Source organism: Amia ocellicauda, chromosome 9 (genome assembly GCF_036373705.1).
Source record: "Amia ocellicauda isolate fAmiCal2 chromosome 9, fAmiCal2.hap1, whole genome shotgun sequence".
NCBI classification, from domain to species: Eukaryota; Metazoa; Chordata; class Actinopteri; order Amiiformes; family Amiidae; genus Amia; species Amia ocellicauda.
This window is the reverse complement of record NC_089858.1, coordinates 39,212,353-39,232,402: the sequence shown is the minus strand read 5'-3', so window position 1 is coordinate 39,232,402 and position 20,050 is coordinate 39,212,353. Positions and strand designations below refer to the sequence as shown.

Genomic DNA, 20,050 nt, shown 5'->3' with positions numbered 1-20,050 from the left:
CTCTCAACTCTGATATAGTGCTGGGTCTTCTGCAATGGGGTGCATTGAATTGCCCTCCCCCTCCCCTACTCCTCTTCATCTCTTTCTCAGTCTTCTGCACAATACTAGCTCTCAGATCACTATCCAGGAAGTGTTCTCTCTGCAACCTCTGACCTGTGCTGGCTGTGCCCTGAGTAAACAGCTAATTGGCTGGATTTCCTGTTTGGCCTGGCGGGACCATTACCTATTTTGGTCTGTTTACTGAGAAGCAGCTTGGAGTGGCGCATTTAACATTTTCTGTGTTTCCTTTTTTAGTAGGAGTGCAGTTCAAATTCTAAGTGTCTCCATAATTCTAACTTTTTTAGTTTATACAGCATATTTAATTTATACAGTTATACAGCTAGGTGCAGTATCCCAGTCTCACCATGCAATCCCCAGACAATCTCATAGCAAACAACCCCATCTCTTAAAAATCTGTTGATCTGATGATGAGAAATCTAGATCTCCATATCTGTATTGAATTAACTGCTGCTTTGGTCGCCAGAACCCTATTCTAGACAATATTGGGTTATATTGACAGCACTGAACCCAGCTGTTTAACTAGGCCTACAATACATATTATTATCAGCACTATTACCAAGGTCTATTGGATTAGCCTTAGATGTCTAATGTACTGCCGAGTTCTGTGTTTTGTGTATTCAATTCCAGTGAATTAACTGGGGCTGTATTGAATTATACTTGCAGTCCTCTTCCTAGCAGTATCATTGGCGCCTACTCTTTGACAATCTCAGGCTCCAATCAGGTTTGTGCCACTGTCTAAGACCAAAACTATGCCCAAGAACTGGGAAAGGGTTAAGTAGAAATTGCTGCTTGAGTTTCACTCTACACTGTTAAAATATATATACTGGCTCAATGAAGCATTGGTTAAGAACAGTGGCAAATTGACAGAAGTGTTACACAACTGATTTGAGGCGGTATGGAAATAATACAATTTTTTTATGAGCAGGTTATTAAAGTTTAAGTGGAACTGAAAGATTTTAATGGTATGTTAATCGCATGGGATTTACCTTCTAATGGTGTTGTCGAACTCCGGAAATCACTTAAGACACAGAATGCATAAATCTTTAACACTTTAATACACATTAATAGGCAAATAATACTTTTATAACCAATGCCTGTTCTTTCCTACTGCTATGGCTGCCACTGGTTAGGACGTGTGGCACTGTGTGTTGCATTCAACTTCATTGATTGCATTTCGTATGTTTATTTACCTGAATACGTCCCTGAATGTGTTAAATGTGAAAGCAGAAGTGAATTTACAAAGAAATGAAGGACTGGAGGAGTCTCTTGTTACATCAGTGTTTCCAGTGTATATTAAGGGGGATAACTGAGGGTTAGCATCACTGATTGATAGATCACAGCCTTCCAGCTTTACTGGTTGCTATAGAAACCTATTGGTCTTCATATATCTTTGAAGAGGTGGGGGCAGTAAGTGGCAGTCGGCCCTACACACTTACATAAACAACAACAGCAGAATTCTACATCTCAGACAGATTTAATTCCTTCCTCCAAGAGGAGAACATTATAGGAGAAGGTGATGTCAGCGAAATGAAGAGAAAACTGTATTAGGTTTCTGTTTTCCAACGGTACTGTTCTTTAAAGACTACTCACACAGGCTGAAAACCAATACACAAGCTCAGAACAGAAGGGGATGATGTGATTATTGTTGTTATAGATTAGGTTCGATAGGATACAGGGAGCGGGTGCTCTTCTTTGACCTTAAATCTGGTGGACTGGGACAGGGGGCTGTTTAGCAGTTAGCTCATATGAAAAAATAAAAATAAAAATTGCAGCACTGTGTTCTAGAGTGCCGATTAAAAACACACTTCCCTTCACAAACAGAATTTGCAGCCAATTTCAGGCCCGGGTCTTGCGGGAAGGGGACAAGGGAAGTTGGGTGGGGGTTGGGGGGGTCTGGCAGGGGACAGCGTTAGTGATGCAGAGTCTGTCGCCGGGGATGAGCCCCCCCCAGCTCAAACAAACAATGTTAGACCAGTTTGTATGCAAACGCCTTGGAACACCCCAGTTTGTTTTGTACTTTTCACTTTCCATACCTATTAAATCATAGCATAATAACTGGACATTCTAGATAACTGTCAAAAAAGGGCGCTTCTATTTTGTTTGTTTATATTTGAATTTGCCATACATGTCATTCAGTTTTCAAAACAGGAAATTCCCTAAAGAGAAAAGGAAACACAGAACTTCAAATGGTAAATAGAAGGGACTTTATTGTTTGGGAGGGCCATGTGCTGTCCCACCCTCAATGACCTGATTGGCTGAAGTGCCGTCATCCTGGAGCTGTGTGAAATTGTTTGAGAGGAGAATGCAGTGGAATGCATGGGCAGTCAGTCAGTCATATATTTTATTTGTGGTTTCCCTTTTATTTTTGAGCTTGGGGTTTTACTTTTAAATTTGCTAACTACTGTACTGTGGCCACTGGATTCCCATAGAGAGACAGAGAGTTAATATAAGGCCTAAAGACAGTTTGCCACCTTTCATTCTTCTGTTAGACCAGCCCCAAAATGCAAGATCTGGACACTCCACTGTTGCATTCCAACCTCTGCTGAATTCCGCTGATAAATGTTTAAATGGAAACTTTATTCATTGTACTATGTTTTAACCCACGTTTGTTAGCACTGTAACCAGACACTAAATGACTCTATCAAAACGCTTAATTATATGTTTCCATGTTTTCTCCATGATTGAATAAGCTTGACTTATGCCATACAAAGATACAATCATCATTTTCCTTATGTTAGAGAAGGATGAGATAGCATGCATTTGTAATGGGATTAACAGAAATGGAATGAATACCATGATTATCTGTCTATGGGAATACCGTATTTAAAGTGAAACATATCTGCCGCTTAAGAGTGCTGCCGCTGTGTGGTCAGCAAGTTTTCACCATAAACAGTCACGCTTCAAGTGAGTGGCTTCGATCAAGTACACGTGGGAACCATTACATCACATTCAAATCCAGCTGGACCGTGAAATGACACAGTGGCTCAAATAATTGTATTTTATATATCACCTTTGTATGGTTATTACCATCTCAAGGCATTTTACACAGTCAGGGGATCACAATAGGCCTACAGCATAAAAGCATGAGGATTCATGTTTCAGATTATATTAAAATAACTAAAACAATATATTTAAAGCCAGTCATGCTGGCCACAGATTATAATTGGGGTTCTCAGTTCTCAGTTTATACATTTATACATTTTTAAACTGAGAATGACTACCAAGGAGAGAAGCCATTATGATCAGGGTTATGCAGTTTGATAAAAACAGTTGTTTTTGGTTACATTCAAGGTACAGTACAGTATCATTATATATTCAGCCTCAGAAATACATAGCCCTCTGCACTCTGCTTTTTGAATGAGGTTAAACAGAAGGCAGTATCTCTAATTGCACTATGCACGATGCAACTATCAGCTATTTACCCACACAGATCCAGCATGGGCCGGTCTGGAGGGCAGATTGAAAACTGCAGCTGCAGCAGGACTGGGGACATCTCTTAGTTGCCTTGATTAGAGTGCGATCAAGCAAGCTGATCAACCTGGGGGGGAAGGATACTAATCTTGGCAGGGCTGTGCTGAGCTTGATCTGGATGTTTTTCCTTTGATGTTGAGACCCTATGAGTTTGCTTATCAGAATTATGGTTTGAAGAGAAACAGTGGAAGCTCTGACAGGCCAGTGTTGCCTGGACAGTCACGTCAGCAGCTGTCTGTGTCATTGAAAACTGTCATTGACCCTGTGTAATATCATAATCACTTCCTAAACAATGTCACATACACCGCACAAGGTATAAAATGACAGATTTCAGAAACAATTTAGTTCATTAGCAAATGTGTCAAAGTTACAGTGAGTTATTTCTTATTTGACTTCATATTTTTTTCAGTATAGGTGGTTCTGTGTCATGTTGGACTTTACCCATTTGGAAAACTCATATTTTGAAAATGTTTATATATTTATATTATCACTTAGGAAAAATATATATATATTGTACATTTACAAGTATTGCATATGGGTAGTGCCCATATTGTACCTTGTATTTGTGCTTTTGATTCCTTGTGTAAGTGCATTTTAGTGTATTCTTGCACTTTATTTGCTGTGGATGCCCCATGTATCATGTCTAGAATTTGTGCTTTACTGTGTAACTTACTGTGCTACTATTTCATGATGTACAGCCACATGGGAGTTGATGTCAAAGTTGTAACAAATTATAAGAAATGTGAATTCCAGTATTAATGGTTTCTGGCATTGCAGAATGAGCTGGAATGACTGTCTGTGTTGTAGCCAATGAGGGACAATGATACAGTGCAGCACAGACATAAAAGTGAAACTCCAAATTCAGATCCCTAGCAGCGATGCCCCCTGTTGACTCTATGTGTATGGCAGGGATGTTGTACTAAGGTCATTTCACAGTCCTGGCACACAGTCATTGCTCCATCTTGTTCCAGCTGAGAAATGTGACATAGTGTATGATGTTGAGCCAACGTTGGTGCTGTGTGGTTAGTATGTTGCATAAGGGGGAGTGTCCTGAGAATAACTGGACCTTGTTTGTGTGCCTGGGTGGTTCTGATCCTCGTTTTTTCTCCGACAGGATTCTGAGTTCTAACCGGATCCGTGTGCTGAAGAATGGATCCTTCCTCGGCCTTCCTGCCCTTGAGAAACTGTAAGTGATCTATTTAGTGATTTATTCTGGTGAATGCACAATTTCATTCTATCATATTATTAAAGAAATGATACTGAAATGCAATAACAGATCATCAACAAGTTTACCAAATGCTCTCCTGATTCCTTTTATGAAAAAGGCTACATATTACAATATAAAAAAATTGGCTTTTAACAATTATTATTTTTTAACTGAAAGATTTGACTTGTGTATTTTATTTAAATGCACCTTTTAGAGCAGTTTGAGGTTAAAACTACCTCTTGATTCTTTACTCTGGTCCTTAAGAGCAACAGTGAAACAGGTTAATTGCTGGGAATACAAATAAAAAAGAATACATTGAGGAAATGTATCATTAAATATGATCTTATGGTCTTATGCTGACAACTGGAACACTGACTCATTGGGCCAATGTTGGCTCAGTGTGGTCAGCAGTATTAAGATCTCATTACTCTTGGGGATTCCTGTGGCCCCGATCCAGTCTTCTCTAGTGAGGTGCAATGTAATAAACACAATTTAGTGAAAGTAGGTAGAATTGTGGACAATCTGGAATAGAAGTACCCAACTATCAGTGATCCAGACTTAATGGATAGCAAAGTTGGCCAAGCTCACCAACTGCCCATCTATGGCCCAACACTCTCTCCATTGACCTGAGCATGAGAGTATGCAGAGGACTCCGTTTTCCTGTTGAGCATAACGCCGTGAGCCCGGGAGAACACCATATCTCTTGGATCTGCTGGATTCTGTTATTGCACTGCGGAGTGGGAGGCTGGCCAAATGGGAGGATGAAACATTTAACTCCTATCACAGAGTTATGCGGAAAAGATCACATAATTACACGGTCATCAGTCTTTATCAGGCAGTCCCGGCTTATAACACGAGATAAGAGGATAATCAAAAGAAGAAGTCTGCCTGTGACTGCAGTGCTGGTGAAATGGCAAGGCCAATAGCCCAGCCGTCATTATTTGCTTCACGTAAATATTCTCCAGCTATACCCTCATTCTTCAGAGTCTCTTTGGACATCAGCCTTGGTTATTGAATCATTTCGGGGGGCGGTAGTATTCAGTGTGCTGTTATTGCTCAGATTGCATGCAAACATGCATTGTTGTCCATTTGTTAGCATTTTAAGTTTGCTTGTAGGGTCGCAGTCCTTTAGTTGCTACAGAATGTCTGTCAGGTGAGTCTAAGGCTCATTCCTACGCTGTGTATGGTTTCTCTGCGTTCTTCCAAGAATCAAACATTTATTCTCCTAGCAACTGGCAAAGAGATAATTCATACTCCTGTTTATAAGTTATCTCCTCTGAATCCATTCATTTCTCATCCATTTGGAATCTGATGATGTGTTTCCTACATACTAAATAACTGTTAGCATGGAAAAAGCCTGCTGATATACAGGGAGGCAAAAGCATGGTATCCATGTGCAGATAGTGGTAAAGGAGGGAAAAGAAAGGTATAAGCCTGGCAAACAACCCACTGAGCTGATCCAGGCAGATTTAATATGGTAATCTTTTATAAGGGTGGCCAAATGTAACGTTTGTTTTTGATGTAAGACGAGATGTGTTTTGATTTTAAAGACCAGCTATATTTTCCAATCCCAGATGACCCCCTGGGGTCCTGTTGGGGATGGGGGGGGGGTTTAACCGTGTAACCAGAGCCTCCCCACTAACAGGCTCTGATCCCCAGGACACTGGTAAAGGCAGCGGGAGGAGGGCAGTGCAGCCAGGCCGAGCAGGGGAGGGGGATCAGAGATATACACACAGCCCTGTCTCTCAGCTGGGGGTGGGGGCCCCAGTCACACTGATAGACATGTTATAAATCATACAGGGGCCAAGGACACAGTACTCTGTCAGGGCTCAACCAGTCTGTTATGAAAAGGGCTTCTTATAGATCTACTTTTTTTCTTCTTAACTTAGCTGGACTGATCCGTAACCTTTAACCCACTAAGTCCCACACCAACCATTTCTGTTTTGGTAGAATTTCAGCAGGTTTTGGTGCAGTTATTGGTTTTGTGCTAGTTCATTTTTTTGGACTTGATCATTGAAGCTGAAATTCAATACTCTTCCACACACTAGTCCTGTGACAAGGGAGTGAGGATCAGAATCATGCACTTTATTACTAGTCAAACTGACTAGTCAAACAGGGTCATGCATACAAATAAAATGTAACACTTATTGATGACTTACATATATCAGAAACCAGTGTTTGTATATATGATTGGGATACACTTTAATTAATTGGAAATTGGTACACAGTTAGAAAGATGGTAATGTAGACATTATTATGCTAAACTAAAACTAAAATGCTCATAAGTACCAATGTAAGACCATTACAGTTAGTACTGAAAATACCAGTCTGAGAAATAGCTACAACATTAACATAATTGCAGTAAATGTGGCTAATTATAAGAAATTTTTTCTATGATCTACATTTATAATAGAAAAGAAAATGTACCCTTAAATACTGTATAAAGTTGCCATATAGTTTTTTGATTTTATTCCTTCATTACTTAAAGACCAGCAGGAATATTGCAGCAGTCGACGTTTATACAGGCTGAAAGCTTAAACCATGTCTTTAAAAGCCCTTTGCCAATGCTTTGACAAGTTGTATATTTCCTCTGTTTTTCATTCGTTGCGGTATTTTACCACACCGTGCCTAGAAAAGCCTCTGTTGAATATCACATAAAAAACTTTTCATATGGAAGCAAGTAATTAAAACAAAGAGAAACATTATTTTTTGTGCCCGATTTAAATGGCCGATTCACACAATCTATCAGGTGATTCACCAAAAATACGAAAATCCACCAAACGTGAGCATACAGTAATCCCCCCAGCATGGCAAAACATTCAAAATTGCAAACTCTGTTTTTGCTTTGTTTGCTTTTCTTGGTAAGGGCAACCCCAATTACAAGTAGAACTACCATGGTCTCCACCATGTGTCTACACTCGCAACACAGACTGCACCTTGTGTGTCATGAACTTGTCCCCACTTTGTGTGTCTGCAAACCCTTCACGGGCTTCTGCCAACATTGCCTATGACTGATTCCAGGGGGCTTCGCTCGATGTCAAACATTAACCCCTTCTTGGCCCTCTCTCACTCGGGCACAACAACAACTAGCGCCGCCTCAAACCCTAATGAGGCTGGCCTCTAATGAGCAGCGACCCTAACGAGTTGTGGACAGATCCCAGCGGCCTGTCCGGCGCTGATTTGAGGCGCGCTAATGAGAATAATGAGTAGAGGGGCCTGGCTCGTGTCCAGACGGCCTTTGCAGCTCACTGGGACACGGGACAAGGAGGGCACAGGGGCTGTAATTACTGCGCCAGGCTGGGGAGCAGGGCAGGGGGGGCGGGGGGGTTGAGCCGAGGAGTGGGGTGTCGGGGGTGTTTGTGAGGTGTACCGTAACCAGGGCTGGGGCTGGGTCTGTGCTCAAGTGGAGAGTGGGAGCAGAGTGACAGCAATTGTAATACAAGAAAGGTCTCAAAACATGGAGCTACACATTTGGCCTTCTTTGCTTGGCTTGGTTTTGGGCAGCCCATTGGTCTTTGATCCCCTTTGGCCTTCTTTTATAATATAGCTGCATGTTTTTTGTCCACTGTTGCTAGAATTGTGTTCTGCATGAGGTGCTGATGGTCTGTCTGTATCCAAGTGAGATTTGTAATACTTTGTGTGGGTATTTATACTGCGTCTACAATGGATATGTGCATTACTGATGTTCTGGTGCCGATTGTGTAAGATAGGTATTCTAATGGGGTGTGTGCATTAGACAGGAGGCCATGCACTGTATTCCATATGAGAATGAATGGGTCTGAATGATTGTTTTCTCTCAGCTCTTCAACCCTATTGTATTGTAACCCGGCTGCTGTGATTGGCCATTTCTGGTGCTGCGTACTGGGTCTTCCTGTGTATTTTGGCTTCTCCCTGTAACCTATTGCATTGGGCAGCTGTTGCATCCAACAGTGTGTTACATCACTGTTTAATACTGTGCTGTATAACTTTTGACAGTTACCAGACAGTCTCCAACATTCCACTTTAAAAAAACGAAAAAAAAAAAACACCTTTTTACTATTAACTGAAAGGAACCTTTAATAGACGTCAGCCAAATTAATGGTGAATAACAAAAATGATAACGTTAGAGAGACCTAATGTATACTGAGTTTATGTAATCTGGCATAGTTGGTGTGCACCATTCCTGCTTGCTTAGGTGATTTATATTCTGTCATCCAATAGGCCACTCTAGAGTTCAGCTCAGGAGGCACAGTACAGCTGAAGGTGTAGTCTATAGTATGAGAGGTTAATCCAGGGTCCTGTCCAGGCTGTTGGCAATAAATATCCCAGGACCCTTTTTGTGAGTGAGCTCAGTGTCACATGGGCAAATCCAAAACAAGTTCTAAAATCTGGCCTGTCTAGAAAATTCCTCATGTCCATAAATTGAATGTCTGAATACTGCCCCCCCTCATTCCTACAGCCAGGCTGGTAGGAGATGTGTTTGTTCAAAACTGGAGCTGGATCTCACCCCTTGGTTGGACTTCAGCATACAGTTCTTTATTCATCTGGGCCTTCATTGTGATGCCACGTGATTCTAATGGAGGCTGATGTATAGATGTGATCTGTAAACTGGTTATAGGACTTGTCAAACAAAATAGTATTTTCTCTGAGTTTAAATAGAGATATAGGCAAATATACTCCTTTCATCATGAGGGAGAGATTTCCAAAGTTTGGGAGTGTAGCATTGAAAGGATCATGCACCAAAGGAAACCATTATGAAAGAAGGTACAGTTTTGCATCAGCAGAGTGTAATTCTCCATTAGGGATATAGTGCTGTCTGAATTTAGGCCAAGTAAGAAGGTGCTAGACCATGCAGTGACTTCAAAGTAAGCAAACGTATCTTGTAGTCTATTCTGTGAACCACTGGGAGCCAATGAAGACCTGACAAAACGAGGGTTATGCTGTTGCAGCTGTGTCCAAGTCCAAGGATTTTTGCCACGTAAGTCTGAGTTCATATACTGTTAATAGGGCATGTTAAAGGATGTCTCTTTTATATAAGAGATCTCATCATGTTGGTTTTGGCTGCACAATGACATCTCTCGTCGGTCAACCCCCTTCTCTCCATCTAACAATGTTTTTGTCCAGGATCCACTGTAACTGGCCTACAGCAGCCTATATATGTTGTGTTTTCATGATAGTTTAACGTAACATTTTTTATTAAAAACAATTGCACATCCTGTGAAAGTGGCACCACTAGTATTTAAGTGTCCTGAAACGTTGTTGGTAACTTAAGACTTTTTAAATCCTGACAATTCTCTGCACAGGATGATATTTATACACAAGAAAAGAGGTGTAGGAATTCTTGAAAATGTTGCTCTGTGATTGGCAGGGCAATGATTTATAACATAATTGTTTCTCTGATCATGAAGACTGTGTAGTTAACCCTGCAATAGCCTTGAAGTGTGAAGTCCTTGCACTGCACCTGCAGATCCTGTGATCTTAGACATCTGTCTCTCTTGAAATCTACAAGCTGCCATTACCAACACTTCACTACTCCACACTCCCCACTTCTGATCAGAAGCAGTACATGCTTATTGTTCAAGCACACTCACAGTGTTGTGTAAACTTGCACCTTATTCGTAGTGGTTGGCCACACTGTATCGCTGTAATTGTGCTCCACTGTGTAACTAGTAGCATTAGCTTTATGCTTCAACCTGTGTTTTATTAGACTCCCCTACTTATTGTTACACTATTGTATGTAAGATTCTTATTTTTATTTGGCTTCAAACAAGGTTTAACATCCTTTCCAAATACACTGGATCTTTGTAGGGGAAGTTACATATTACAGATGAAAGTGCAATAGTTTGCATAGCACGATACGATGTACTGTAGATAATTGAAACGAGATTAGGAGTATACTTTCAGTGCTGAAGACTGCATGCTGCATGAGTAACATTAAACACAAGTCTGGTTTTATCTGTTTATTTTACCTTATAAATTAATTTAATTAAATACATTTCTGAACTGCTGCACATCCTGTGCGCTTAGAATGCTGTGAAGCTGTGAAATAAATAATAATCTGAAAAGCCTCCTTGAAGAGACAAAAAGTATGCGTTTGGAAGGTGCATGTCTCTCAAACACTTCAAGTAATAGTATGTGGAGCTTTGTGCACCATTGCCCTCCCCCCAAAAATAAGTAAATAAGCTAAATAAATAAATACTGTTACATATTTTCATAAGAGGTTGCAGCAACATAAGCAAAAGCAACAACAGAGCTAATCTTTTATAATAAAGTAGGACATGTGAATATACCTAGGGAATGCAGACTATATAAAATATAAAATACTCTTTTAATGTAAAACATAAGTCTTTTTTAAAAAAAATTATTTTAAGTCTGATCAAATCAACATTGTTTCCAAGGAAGGTAAGGGAATTACCTTGGCAAGTCTGAATGTTTCTTTTACTTCATTTACTTTTAAAGTAAATCCAACAACAGCAAGAGGCTCCATCACTTTATAGTCAGCTGCCCTGGCATAGACTTACTGTGGAAACGGGGGCTGGCGATATAATTACACGGTACCTCCAAAAAAATATGAAGAGACATTCTCGTTCTCTGTGGAATAACTCTATGACCTGGAACAGGGGATTTTTTTTTTCTTTCAAATGAAACACGATTTTGTGTGATCAGCTGAATTGTATTTAATGGGGTTGCTTTAGAATTCCTGTGAGAGGGACTTTGTTGTGTTTGAATGTGGTGTTTCGATGGTGGGGGGGTGGGGGTGGGATAGGGTGAGTAAGGGGTTAACATTGTGAGTGTGTGAAGGAAAAGCGGGGGGGGGGGGGGTAGGTTGATAGTCTCCAGATGTGTCTGTGAGATAAACTGAAGGAAGGGGAGTGTTTGGATTGGGAGCTGGGCTTTGCCGTGGCATCGGGTTAGCGAAACTACAAGCACACTTTCTCTCTCTCTCTCACACACACACACACACACTCAGACACATAAAAAGCCACTGTTCTCTCCATCCCACTTCTTTTCTTTCCCTTTCTCTCCACCACTCTACTACCCACTTTCTCTCTCTCTTTCTCCCTTGATTTTGTCTGTTTCTCTCCCAACCTCCTTCCCTCTCTCACTGTCTCTGCCCCCCCATCCTCCTCTCTTAATCTCTCTCTTACCCTCTTTACCTCCTGGGTCCTTCTCTCTTTCTTTCTCGCTCACTCGTTCAAGTTTTGTCCATATGCCATTAAGCAATGATTACTAAGGGTACATTGTAATGTCACTTTCCCTTTTATTGTCCAACAATTGAATGTGCCCTTCTAAAAAGCTGTGGGTTAATGGAGAAGCCAAATAGAAATGGAATAGTGTTTTGTTTTTAAAACAGTCTGACAGAGGTTAGTACTAATGCATTTTGATAATATTTTATTTTTTATTGCAATATTTCCATTGGGTGATTTACAACAATTGCCAAATGCACATTACCAGAATAAATGGGACACGCATCCCTCTGCTGGTAAAGGATTGTACCAGAGAGGTCATGTGCTATGTAGAGATTATTTTTGTGAAGGGCACCATGATCAGTGGTATTGTGACATATTCTGACATTGTGAGTAGAGCCAGTGTTGATGGAAAACCCACAGCATAATTCCCCATGCTACAAAGCGTGTAACACAGTGGTTCATAGAGTCCTGACCTGTGCCACAGAACACCACTGGGCTTAATACATCTTAAATCAGGAAAAGACCAACTTATCTTTCAGCACTAGACATGGGAGCCCAGTAGGAAAATACAGGATTATTCCAGCTACCTATAAAACACTTGCAAAGGGAAGGCTTTGGCTCTCTTAAATGCATTGCGAACAGTTGTTTTATTTGAATTTGTGTGTTATCCTAATATTTTCTGAAAGACACTGTATGTCATTTCTTTCTCCTAATTGCATTTGGAAAGAGATGATTTACTACCCCCGTGATGTTCAGAAAAATGACCCTATACATTCTACATTGCTGTGTTCCTGTGTCAGTGTCAGGTTGACCAATACTGTGACTTATAAACTATAAGTAGCCGTAACAGGCTAATTCAATCTTCAATCTTGTGTTCATCTGTCTCACTTCCGCCATTGATTCAGTAAGAATAATCATTTTACATTTTGTAGTTTGGTTGCAGATTTCCACACTTGTTGTATCACCAAAACCTAGTTGTCTCCAATATCTGCTTCCTTGCTTCAGATATGACATTTAAAAAAAGCTGTGTTGAAATAAAAATGGGAAGACCCTGTCTCTTTTCAGAAGTCAGTTTGGAGACCTCAGATCAAATTCTAAATTCTATTCTTGCCTGGAAATCAGGAAATTCAGGAAATCAGGAAAGTCAGGAAATTCAACAGGTAATTCTGACATGTATTTTGAGGGAGCTAGACCAATAGAGGGTTATAATCCAGAATAATGTATAGCTCTCTTTAACCTGTCACACTTCAGTTTAAGATGTGAGAAAAAGTGATCCATTTGTCCTCAATTCTGCAAATAATTACATCAGTTATCTAATGAAGAGCTGCAACTAGAGGGTGGCACCCATCTTGGCCACAAAGTTATTTACATTAAGAAATATATAATTAAGCCAGCACTAACGTTCTCTGAGAGCTGCCTTGGAACGAGACTGGTCCTCCCTTATTCTGAGCAGACACCAGTGCTGACTCATGGAAAGTTTGAAACGAGATGGGTATCAGTGAACTGCAGCTGCAAGCCACCGTGCCTGGAATTAGGAACGGTTAGTCAGGCCGTCGCCAAGAGGCTGCGGGTCAGGCGTCGGCAAAAGAACGCCGCAATCAAACCTGGCGTCTCCGAGATGTGCCAGCTGTGCCAGTTCAGCGGTGAGTGCCAGCAGGAGCCCCAGCGCTAGAGCCGTGGTAATTGTGAAATAACACAATCAACGGCAGAAACAAACAACGCCAAAGTATGAGAGTAAGCTGCATCTCGTGGTTGTGAAATTCAGATTTTATGGAAATCAGTGATTGCTTCTGTTTTTCTGCTGATGGGAATTATGTTTTGGCCTCTGTGTCCTGAAGGCAATTAATCAGAGCCAGCTTTGTTTCAGGCCTTGTACCTTTTAAGGCTTCTATAGGGTTTATTTATTTTGAATGGACATATGTCTATTTCGATTTAAACCTGTTTTTGGAATGTCATCATTCATGGACAGCTAGGCTTAGTATTGCAACCCTTGCACATAAAGACATGTCAGACATGCACAAGTTAAGGGAACCCAAACTCTGTAGTCTTGAACACGAAAGATTAGGAACAGATCTGACTGACATATTCATTATCCGGACAAGGTCGGCCCCGGGGACCTCTTCAAGATCAACAAGAAAATTAGACCCTGAGGAGCCAGGTGGAAATTTAGTGCAGGATAGAACTGAAAAGAGACACACTCCTTTACACAGAGAGCTGCAGGGGTCTGGAACTAATTACCCCAGGCAATCGATTCTCTAGGACCCTTCAGTCCAAGAAAGTCATTTATTTCTTAATCAGTTTCCAGCTACCTAATCAGCAAGATTAATTGATTGGCATTATTTTCCTATGCACTTATGGTTCTAAGTCAGTCTCTAACTCTCATATTTTGAGTAGTGGCTGCTGTTTCCAGAGAGAGTGCTTCGGTCCGGATTAGGGAGTTAATCTTAGGGAACCCAAAAAAAATAAAGAAAATAATCTGAGTAGGGGCAGGAAAGCAGGAAATGGGTAGAAAAACAAGCGCGAGGCAGTTCCTGCTTTCCTGTTTTGGGGGAGGGGGGGCACTTGTACAGAGCCCCCATTGTGAGAGCCTTGGGGGGGAGTACTAATTACACAGAGTTGATTCTGCTCGGAGCATAGCCCTTCCCCAGCCAGAGCTGGAAAAATAAAAAAATTTGAGAGAGAGAGGAAACCGTAAAAATAAACGAGTGAGCGAGAGAGAGAGGGCCCCTGCTCCCTGCTCTGGAGCCGACAAGGAGACAGGAAATGACACGCAGCTCAAAAATGGGGCTCCGCCGAGCTCCTCTGGGACAGAGGTGCCAGATAAAAACACCCCCCCCAACGAACCAACCAACCAGTGGCTCCGTTTCATATTTAAATATGCAGGATGCCTCACATAAAAAAGCATAGTGCAAATGTTATGCCCCCTCTGTTTTTAAAAGCCCCTTTTAATGGAGTGAAACCGGAAATTCTCGAATCCCAGTCTTGTGATAATGAGACGAACGCTGGCTCCCTGCTCTCCAGCTCACAGATATTATGCCTCAGTCACCTTCATAATGACAGTAATGCACGCCCTGCACAGCATCCCATGAACACCCTACAGCAGTCCACTCCTAATGAAAATACAACAATTGAGTCAAATTAAAACCAAAGCAAAACGGCACTTCAATTACAAAACTGATTTTGGTGCACGGTAATTACTGTAATAAAACTGCCTTTTCCCAGATGTAATTACTTTTTATATTGTTAGCTTGTTAACTACAAAACACATCTGACTGCTGCAGTGAAACAGAGGGCTTTATACCATTTACATCTCTAATGAAATGGAAGTTATCACATTAAATTAAAGTGCTGTTGGAGGGGCTGGATAATCTAACTCATTAATAGTATGCATGTAGAGCTAGAAGTGATTCTGTTTGTTGTCAAGAAGTGCTGCACTGGAGATAGCAGTTCATAAACTGTACAGGTGCAGTTTAAGGTGCCTTCATGTTCTTTGATAATCGTTTCCTCCACTGGGGAACAAAGGAGGAAAATTTTGCACTGAAGGAGTAGAGTAGAGTAGAAGGCAAAGGATGCAGAAGAAAAGCAAAGAGGAGGTTGTACGTCTACTGTAATGCTGAATTCTACATTCTGCAGCTATGCATAGTCTTCATTTAGTCTGACTTCTTCCTTCAATCATGCAATCCATTTTATTTGGTAGAGTGCCCTTCACAAGTTGTCACAGAGCACTTGTGGTGATTGAAATCAAACACGGACAATTATAATAACTATAAGAGTCAATATAACCATCAGTCAGAGAAGAATCTCACATCTCTGAGAGTCCCAGGCCCAGTGGTTTGCCTCCCCTCCAGGCAGCTAGTTAATGGTGAGAGAAGTCATGAGGTTGGAGTGCGTTTTTCCGAGGGTTGAAGCAAATGTACAGTTCCTTGCAAAGGTTTTCCTGCAACAATACCTCTTAATAAACTTACCACAAGTATGGCAAAGCACACAACCAATATAACCAATCCTGGCTGTAGTTTCCTCCCTAGTTTATATTAGTCTGTAAGCATCTACTTAATGACAAGTTCAAGTTTGAACCATATTCCTAATATCAATCAGTTGTCAAATCTCAGGTGTTACTGTCATTTCTGTAAATAAGACGTGTGTGTGGCACACCCCGATGAGGACACTCTTGAGGACAAAGGTCCAGAAACCTTTGTTGCTTTGCATCCTTGTTTTTGTATTTGCTTAGTAGTGTTTAGTTGAAAGTGGTTTGTATTATAATAGAGGGGCATCTACATATCTCCCTACCAAAGATTTTCTCAGACTTTCTCTCTGCTCTCTCTGTCTCCATTTCTCTCTTTGTTGACTCTTCTCTCCTCCACATTCCCCAGCACAGTGATAAGAGAGTGGTTATGTGTGCTGGGTTGTTGATATTCAGAGAGCAAAGCACACACAGCTCTGGCACTGGCAGTGATTGGCTGTGCATGTGTTACTCTGTGTGTGTATGTGTATGTGTGTGGTCCACTTATGCTTTTAATTTCCTTAATGTTTATTGCAAGTGCTATATTTTTGGAGCCCTTTCACATTCTTTTGAATACAATTAATTTGGAGTTTGTTGTTGTATTTTTTTTTATATAAGCCCTCCTGCAACAATGTAACAGGTGGAGGCAGCACTAGGGCCCTGCAATTTACTGGGCTTGTGTTCTTAGGCTGCAATTCATTCCTCCCACCACAAGGTGGTCAGGTAGTCTGTTTAATTAAACCACTTATTAATTCATAATCTCCTGATTCCTTTAAACAGTTTATTTCTTAGAAGACTACATTATCCAGGGTGACTTAAAATTATTACGATAAATAACATTCTTTTTACATACAATTACCCATTTATACAGGTGGGTTTTAGGTATTTTATTGCCCATTATTTTAATAAAGGCAATTTTAGTATTAGTTTTAGGTTTAGATAGTTAGTTCCCCTGTTTCTCTGAGTGATTGGTATTGCAAACTTTGTGCCCTGCATTGTGCTGCTCTCTACTGTTTTAGAAATAAAGAATACAATTTCCTTACCTGCCTGTTTACATGCACTGGGATCCTTGATGGACCTGCATAGTGAAGGGTGGTCCCCCACTCCTCAATAATAACTGGGGAGGTTATTTGGGGGCGTGTTACAGACCACCCATGACAAGTACACTTTACCTATATTCAGTTGTACCATAAGTACAGTTTGTGTGCTAAAATATATTTAAAGTGTACTTGCAATTGTAATTAATTTTAAATGAGACGTTGGCAAGTTGGAACTAAATACTGGATGACTCTGCAACCTATCAGAACGAGATTGACATCTTTCCACTACATCTCAGTGTCTTTCTGATGTTAAAAAAGGGAAAACACCACACATATCTGAGCATTTATGAAATAAATTATATGAGAAACGACTTATAGTTATTGGCCAACACCAGTCTCCTCTTCTGGCATCTGTGCCAACTGAAGGGCAGGCACAGGTGTCACAGACACAACCCAGCCCTCAAGGATGCCAGATCAGCCACTGAAGGAATTTATCTAGATGAGGATCCATCCCCTTTCCTCTGTCTGGTCATTAATTAACCCAGACAGCAGCTGACAATGTCACTGAGACTGTTGGCACAATCTGGATCAGAGGATTTGACCTGAACCAAATCAGAAACACAATCAATTTTGTTTGTTTTGTGGTGTTTGCTTGACCATTTTATAAGAAGCACAGACCAGTGTGCCCACTCCCAGATGGTGGATGGCTAATGAAGACACCCCTTAGGGGAGGTGGCAGATTGGAAAGGCAGTATGGGATTTCTGAACAGCAGATTTTACGAGAGGAAGGCGAGCATCCTTTCCCGTGTAGACTATGTCTGCCGTGGCTGTGATTCTGTCAGCGCGGGGCTGTGTGGCAGCCGGAGGAAGTCACAGGCTGGGCACCGCCTTTCAACACCACGATAATGAGCCCTACGCCCGGCCGGGCAGGAAACAACAGCTTTGTCCCCCACATGCCCCCGTCCCCCTCCATCTTCTGGACACAGACAGGTCTATGTGCAGATCCACTTGCTGGCACATCTCCCACAGGCTAGAAAATGGACTTGTGCAAAGGGTCTAAGCTCAAACCAAGCCTAGCACACCCACACACATCGCAGTTTCTTTATTTTACCCAACTAGAATCAATACAAATAGTGACAACTTTGCTGCACTTTGCTACACGGTGCTACACTGTTTTGCGTCCTAGAAATTGCCAGGGTGAAATCTTTTCAGAAGCTATTGTTGCCGGATTACCAGTACTGACAGAACTGCTTTTTGTAAAACAACCTTGTGTGGTTTTCCCTTTAAGATCTTTAGTGGACCTTGGCTGTTAACTGCAGGATATCGGATCAGATTCCTTTTTCTTGGCGACTGGGGCCATTAACATTAGTCTTTTGCCCTTCTCTAACCTCGCTTTTCCCACCTAGTCGATAAAATCTTTCCTGGCCTTTTGGGGGTTAATTGCCAGGCAGGTGTGTGGGTGGGGCGGAAGCATCTGAGTGGTTTAACACATGGGTGTATCTACGGAAACCAAGGGAGGGGGTATACGGAGGGAAGAGGAAGCGATGGGGCTGGTGGGGGGACCGCATGAAATCAGATCTTCAAAGGCAGTTTGTAGAAATTAATATTTACGGTGGGCTTGTGTTACTCAAGCTTTATGGAGGAAAGAGTAAAACCCGCAGTAAAAAGGAGCCTCCCACACTGATTTCAGATCCTAAATAATGGTATAGTATGTGTGTTATGAGGGCTAAACTAACCAGCCCTTTCCTGGGTCAGATTCAGCTTGTGTCAAAGGGAATGGTTTTAGTTTTAAGAACAGAAAGAAGATGACAGGTGACAGCCCATTTAGCTCATTGGGTTACTGGTTGCTAATCAGTCCCATAAGCATATCAAAAGGGACTCGAGTCAGGTTCGACAACATTGCGGAGTAGTTGATTCCAGATCCCCAGGTCTCGTGCTGCAAATTTTCTGTCCTAAATCCACCTGCATTTAATTTAGTCTTTGTTTTCACTTGCCACTGGAGGACATCAGAAATCATCCACACATATATCCAGGAGCCCCGCAATCATGTGAAAATATTTAGGGATCCCTGTAATCCAGAGTTTGTTTGTATAGATTTTTTATAATTATTTCTTAAATGAAAACAATAAAACAAATGTGTGGTCAGAGGATGGGTTAGGACTACAGTGGAACATCCCTGTGCTTGAGTTGTCCATCTGTCAGCACCCCACTTTCTTTTGTGAGAACTGAAAAGAGGTTTATTTAAGTCAGTCTTTCTGTTTATGTATTTATTTTGTCTGCAGAGGAATACACGTTGAAAGAATGAGCTTTTATTCAGGTCTGCAGCTGTCTACAGCACGAGTTATGAAATAATGTAAGCTTGATGAGGTTTTGTGAACAAGATTGCATGGATTTTGTTACCTCTCTTACATTCTCTTGACTTGCTTTACTAACACATTGTCTGTCTGTCTGTCTGTCTGTCTGCAGGGACCTGCGGAACAATCTGATCAGCACTATAATGCCAGGTGCTTTCCAGGGTCTGACTGAGCTCCGGAAACTGTGAGTATGCACACAATCCCAGCACATGCAGATATGTTCATGGTCATTTAATGGCAGCTACAAATTAGCCCTGATTAAGATCCAATGGTATCTACACCTGCCATGTTTTCTGTTTGTCTCCTTTTTATGTGCTGTTCCTTTTCTTCTTTTTATCCCTAGGAAAAGGGACAACACACTCTGATTTCTTATGTCTCTTTTTCAGGGATCTCTCCAATAACCGCATTGGCTGCTTGACTGCTGAGATGTTCCAGGGCCTCACCAACCTCACCAAACTGTAAGCCCCAGCTTCTCAGAGCAGCTCACTGTAGCAACCAGTGTAACCAGTCTGCTTCTCAGTCTGGGAAAGAAGCATCACTATCATCACTATCACTAGAAGCATCACAAACATCACTATCACTACTGAATACAGCAGCACAGTAAACCAGTGCAGTAAAATGCCACCACACATCACAGTAAAATAGGTAGAACTCCAGTGGTCCATTTGATTGCCAGCAATAGCGTTTGATATTTCTAGCTCTTTACCCATGTTAGAGGTGTGAGTTCCTTTCCTGTTCAATTTGCACTT

General features: G+C 41.3%; 1 protein-coding gene across 1 annotated transcript in view; it reads left to right on the top strand.

Annotated features, from left to right (window-relative positions):
- adgra2 (adhesion G protein-coupled receptor A2) overlaps positions 1 to 20,050 on the top strand; it is a 67,709-nt gene that overhangs the window by 25,571 nt on the left and 22,088 nt on the right. The window contains exons 2-4 of the mRNA XM_066714456.1: positions 4,646 to 4,717; positions 19,414 to 19,485; positions 19,688 to 19,759. Coding sequence (XP_066570553.1) covers positions 4,646 to 4,717; positions 19,414 to 19,485; positions 19,688 to 19,759 — 216 coding nt within the window. The remainder of the gene's footprint in view (positions 1 to 4,645; positions 4,718 to 19,413; positions 19,486 to 19,687; positions 19,760 to 20,050) is intronic.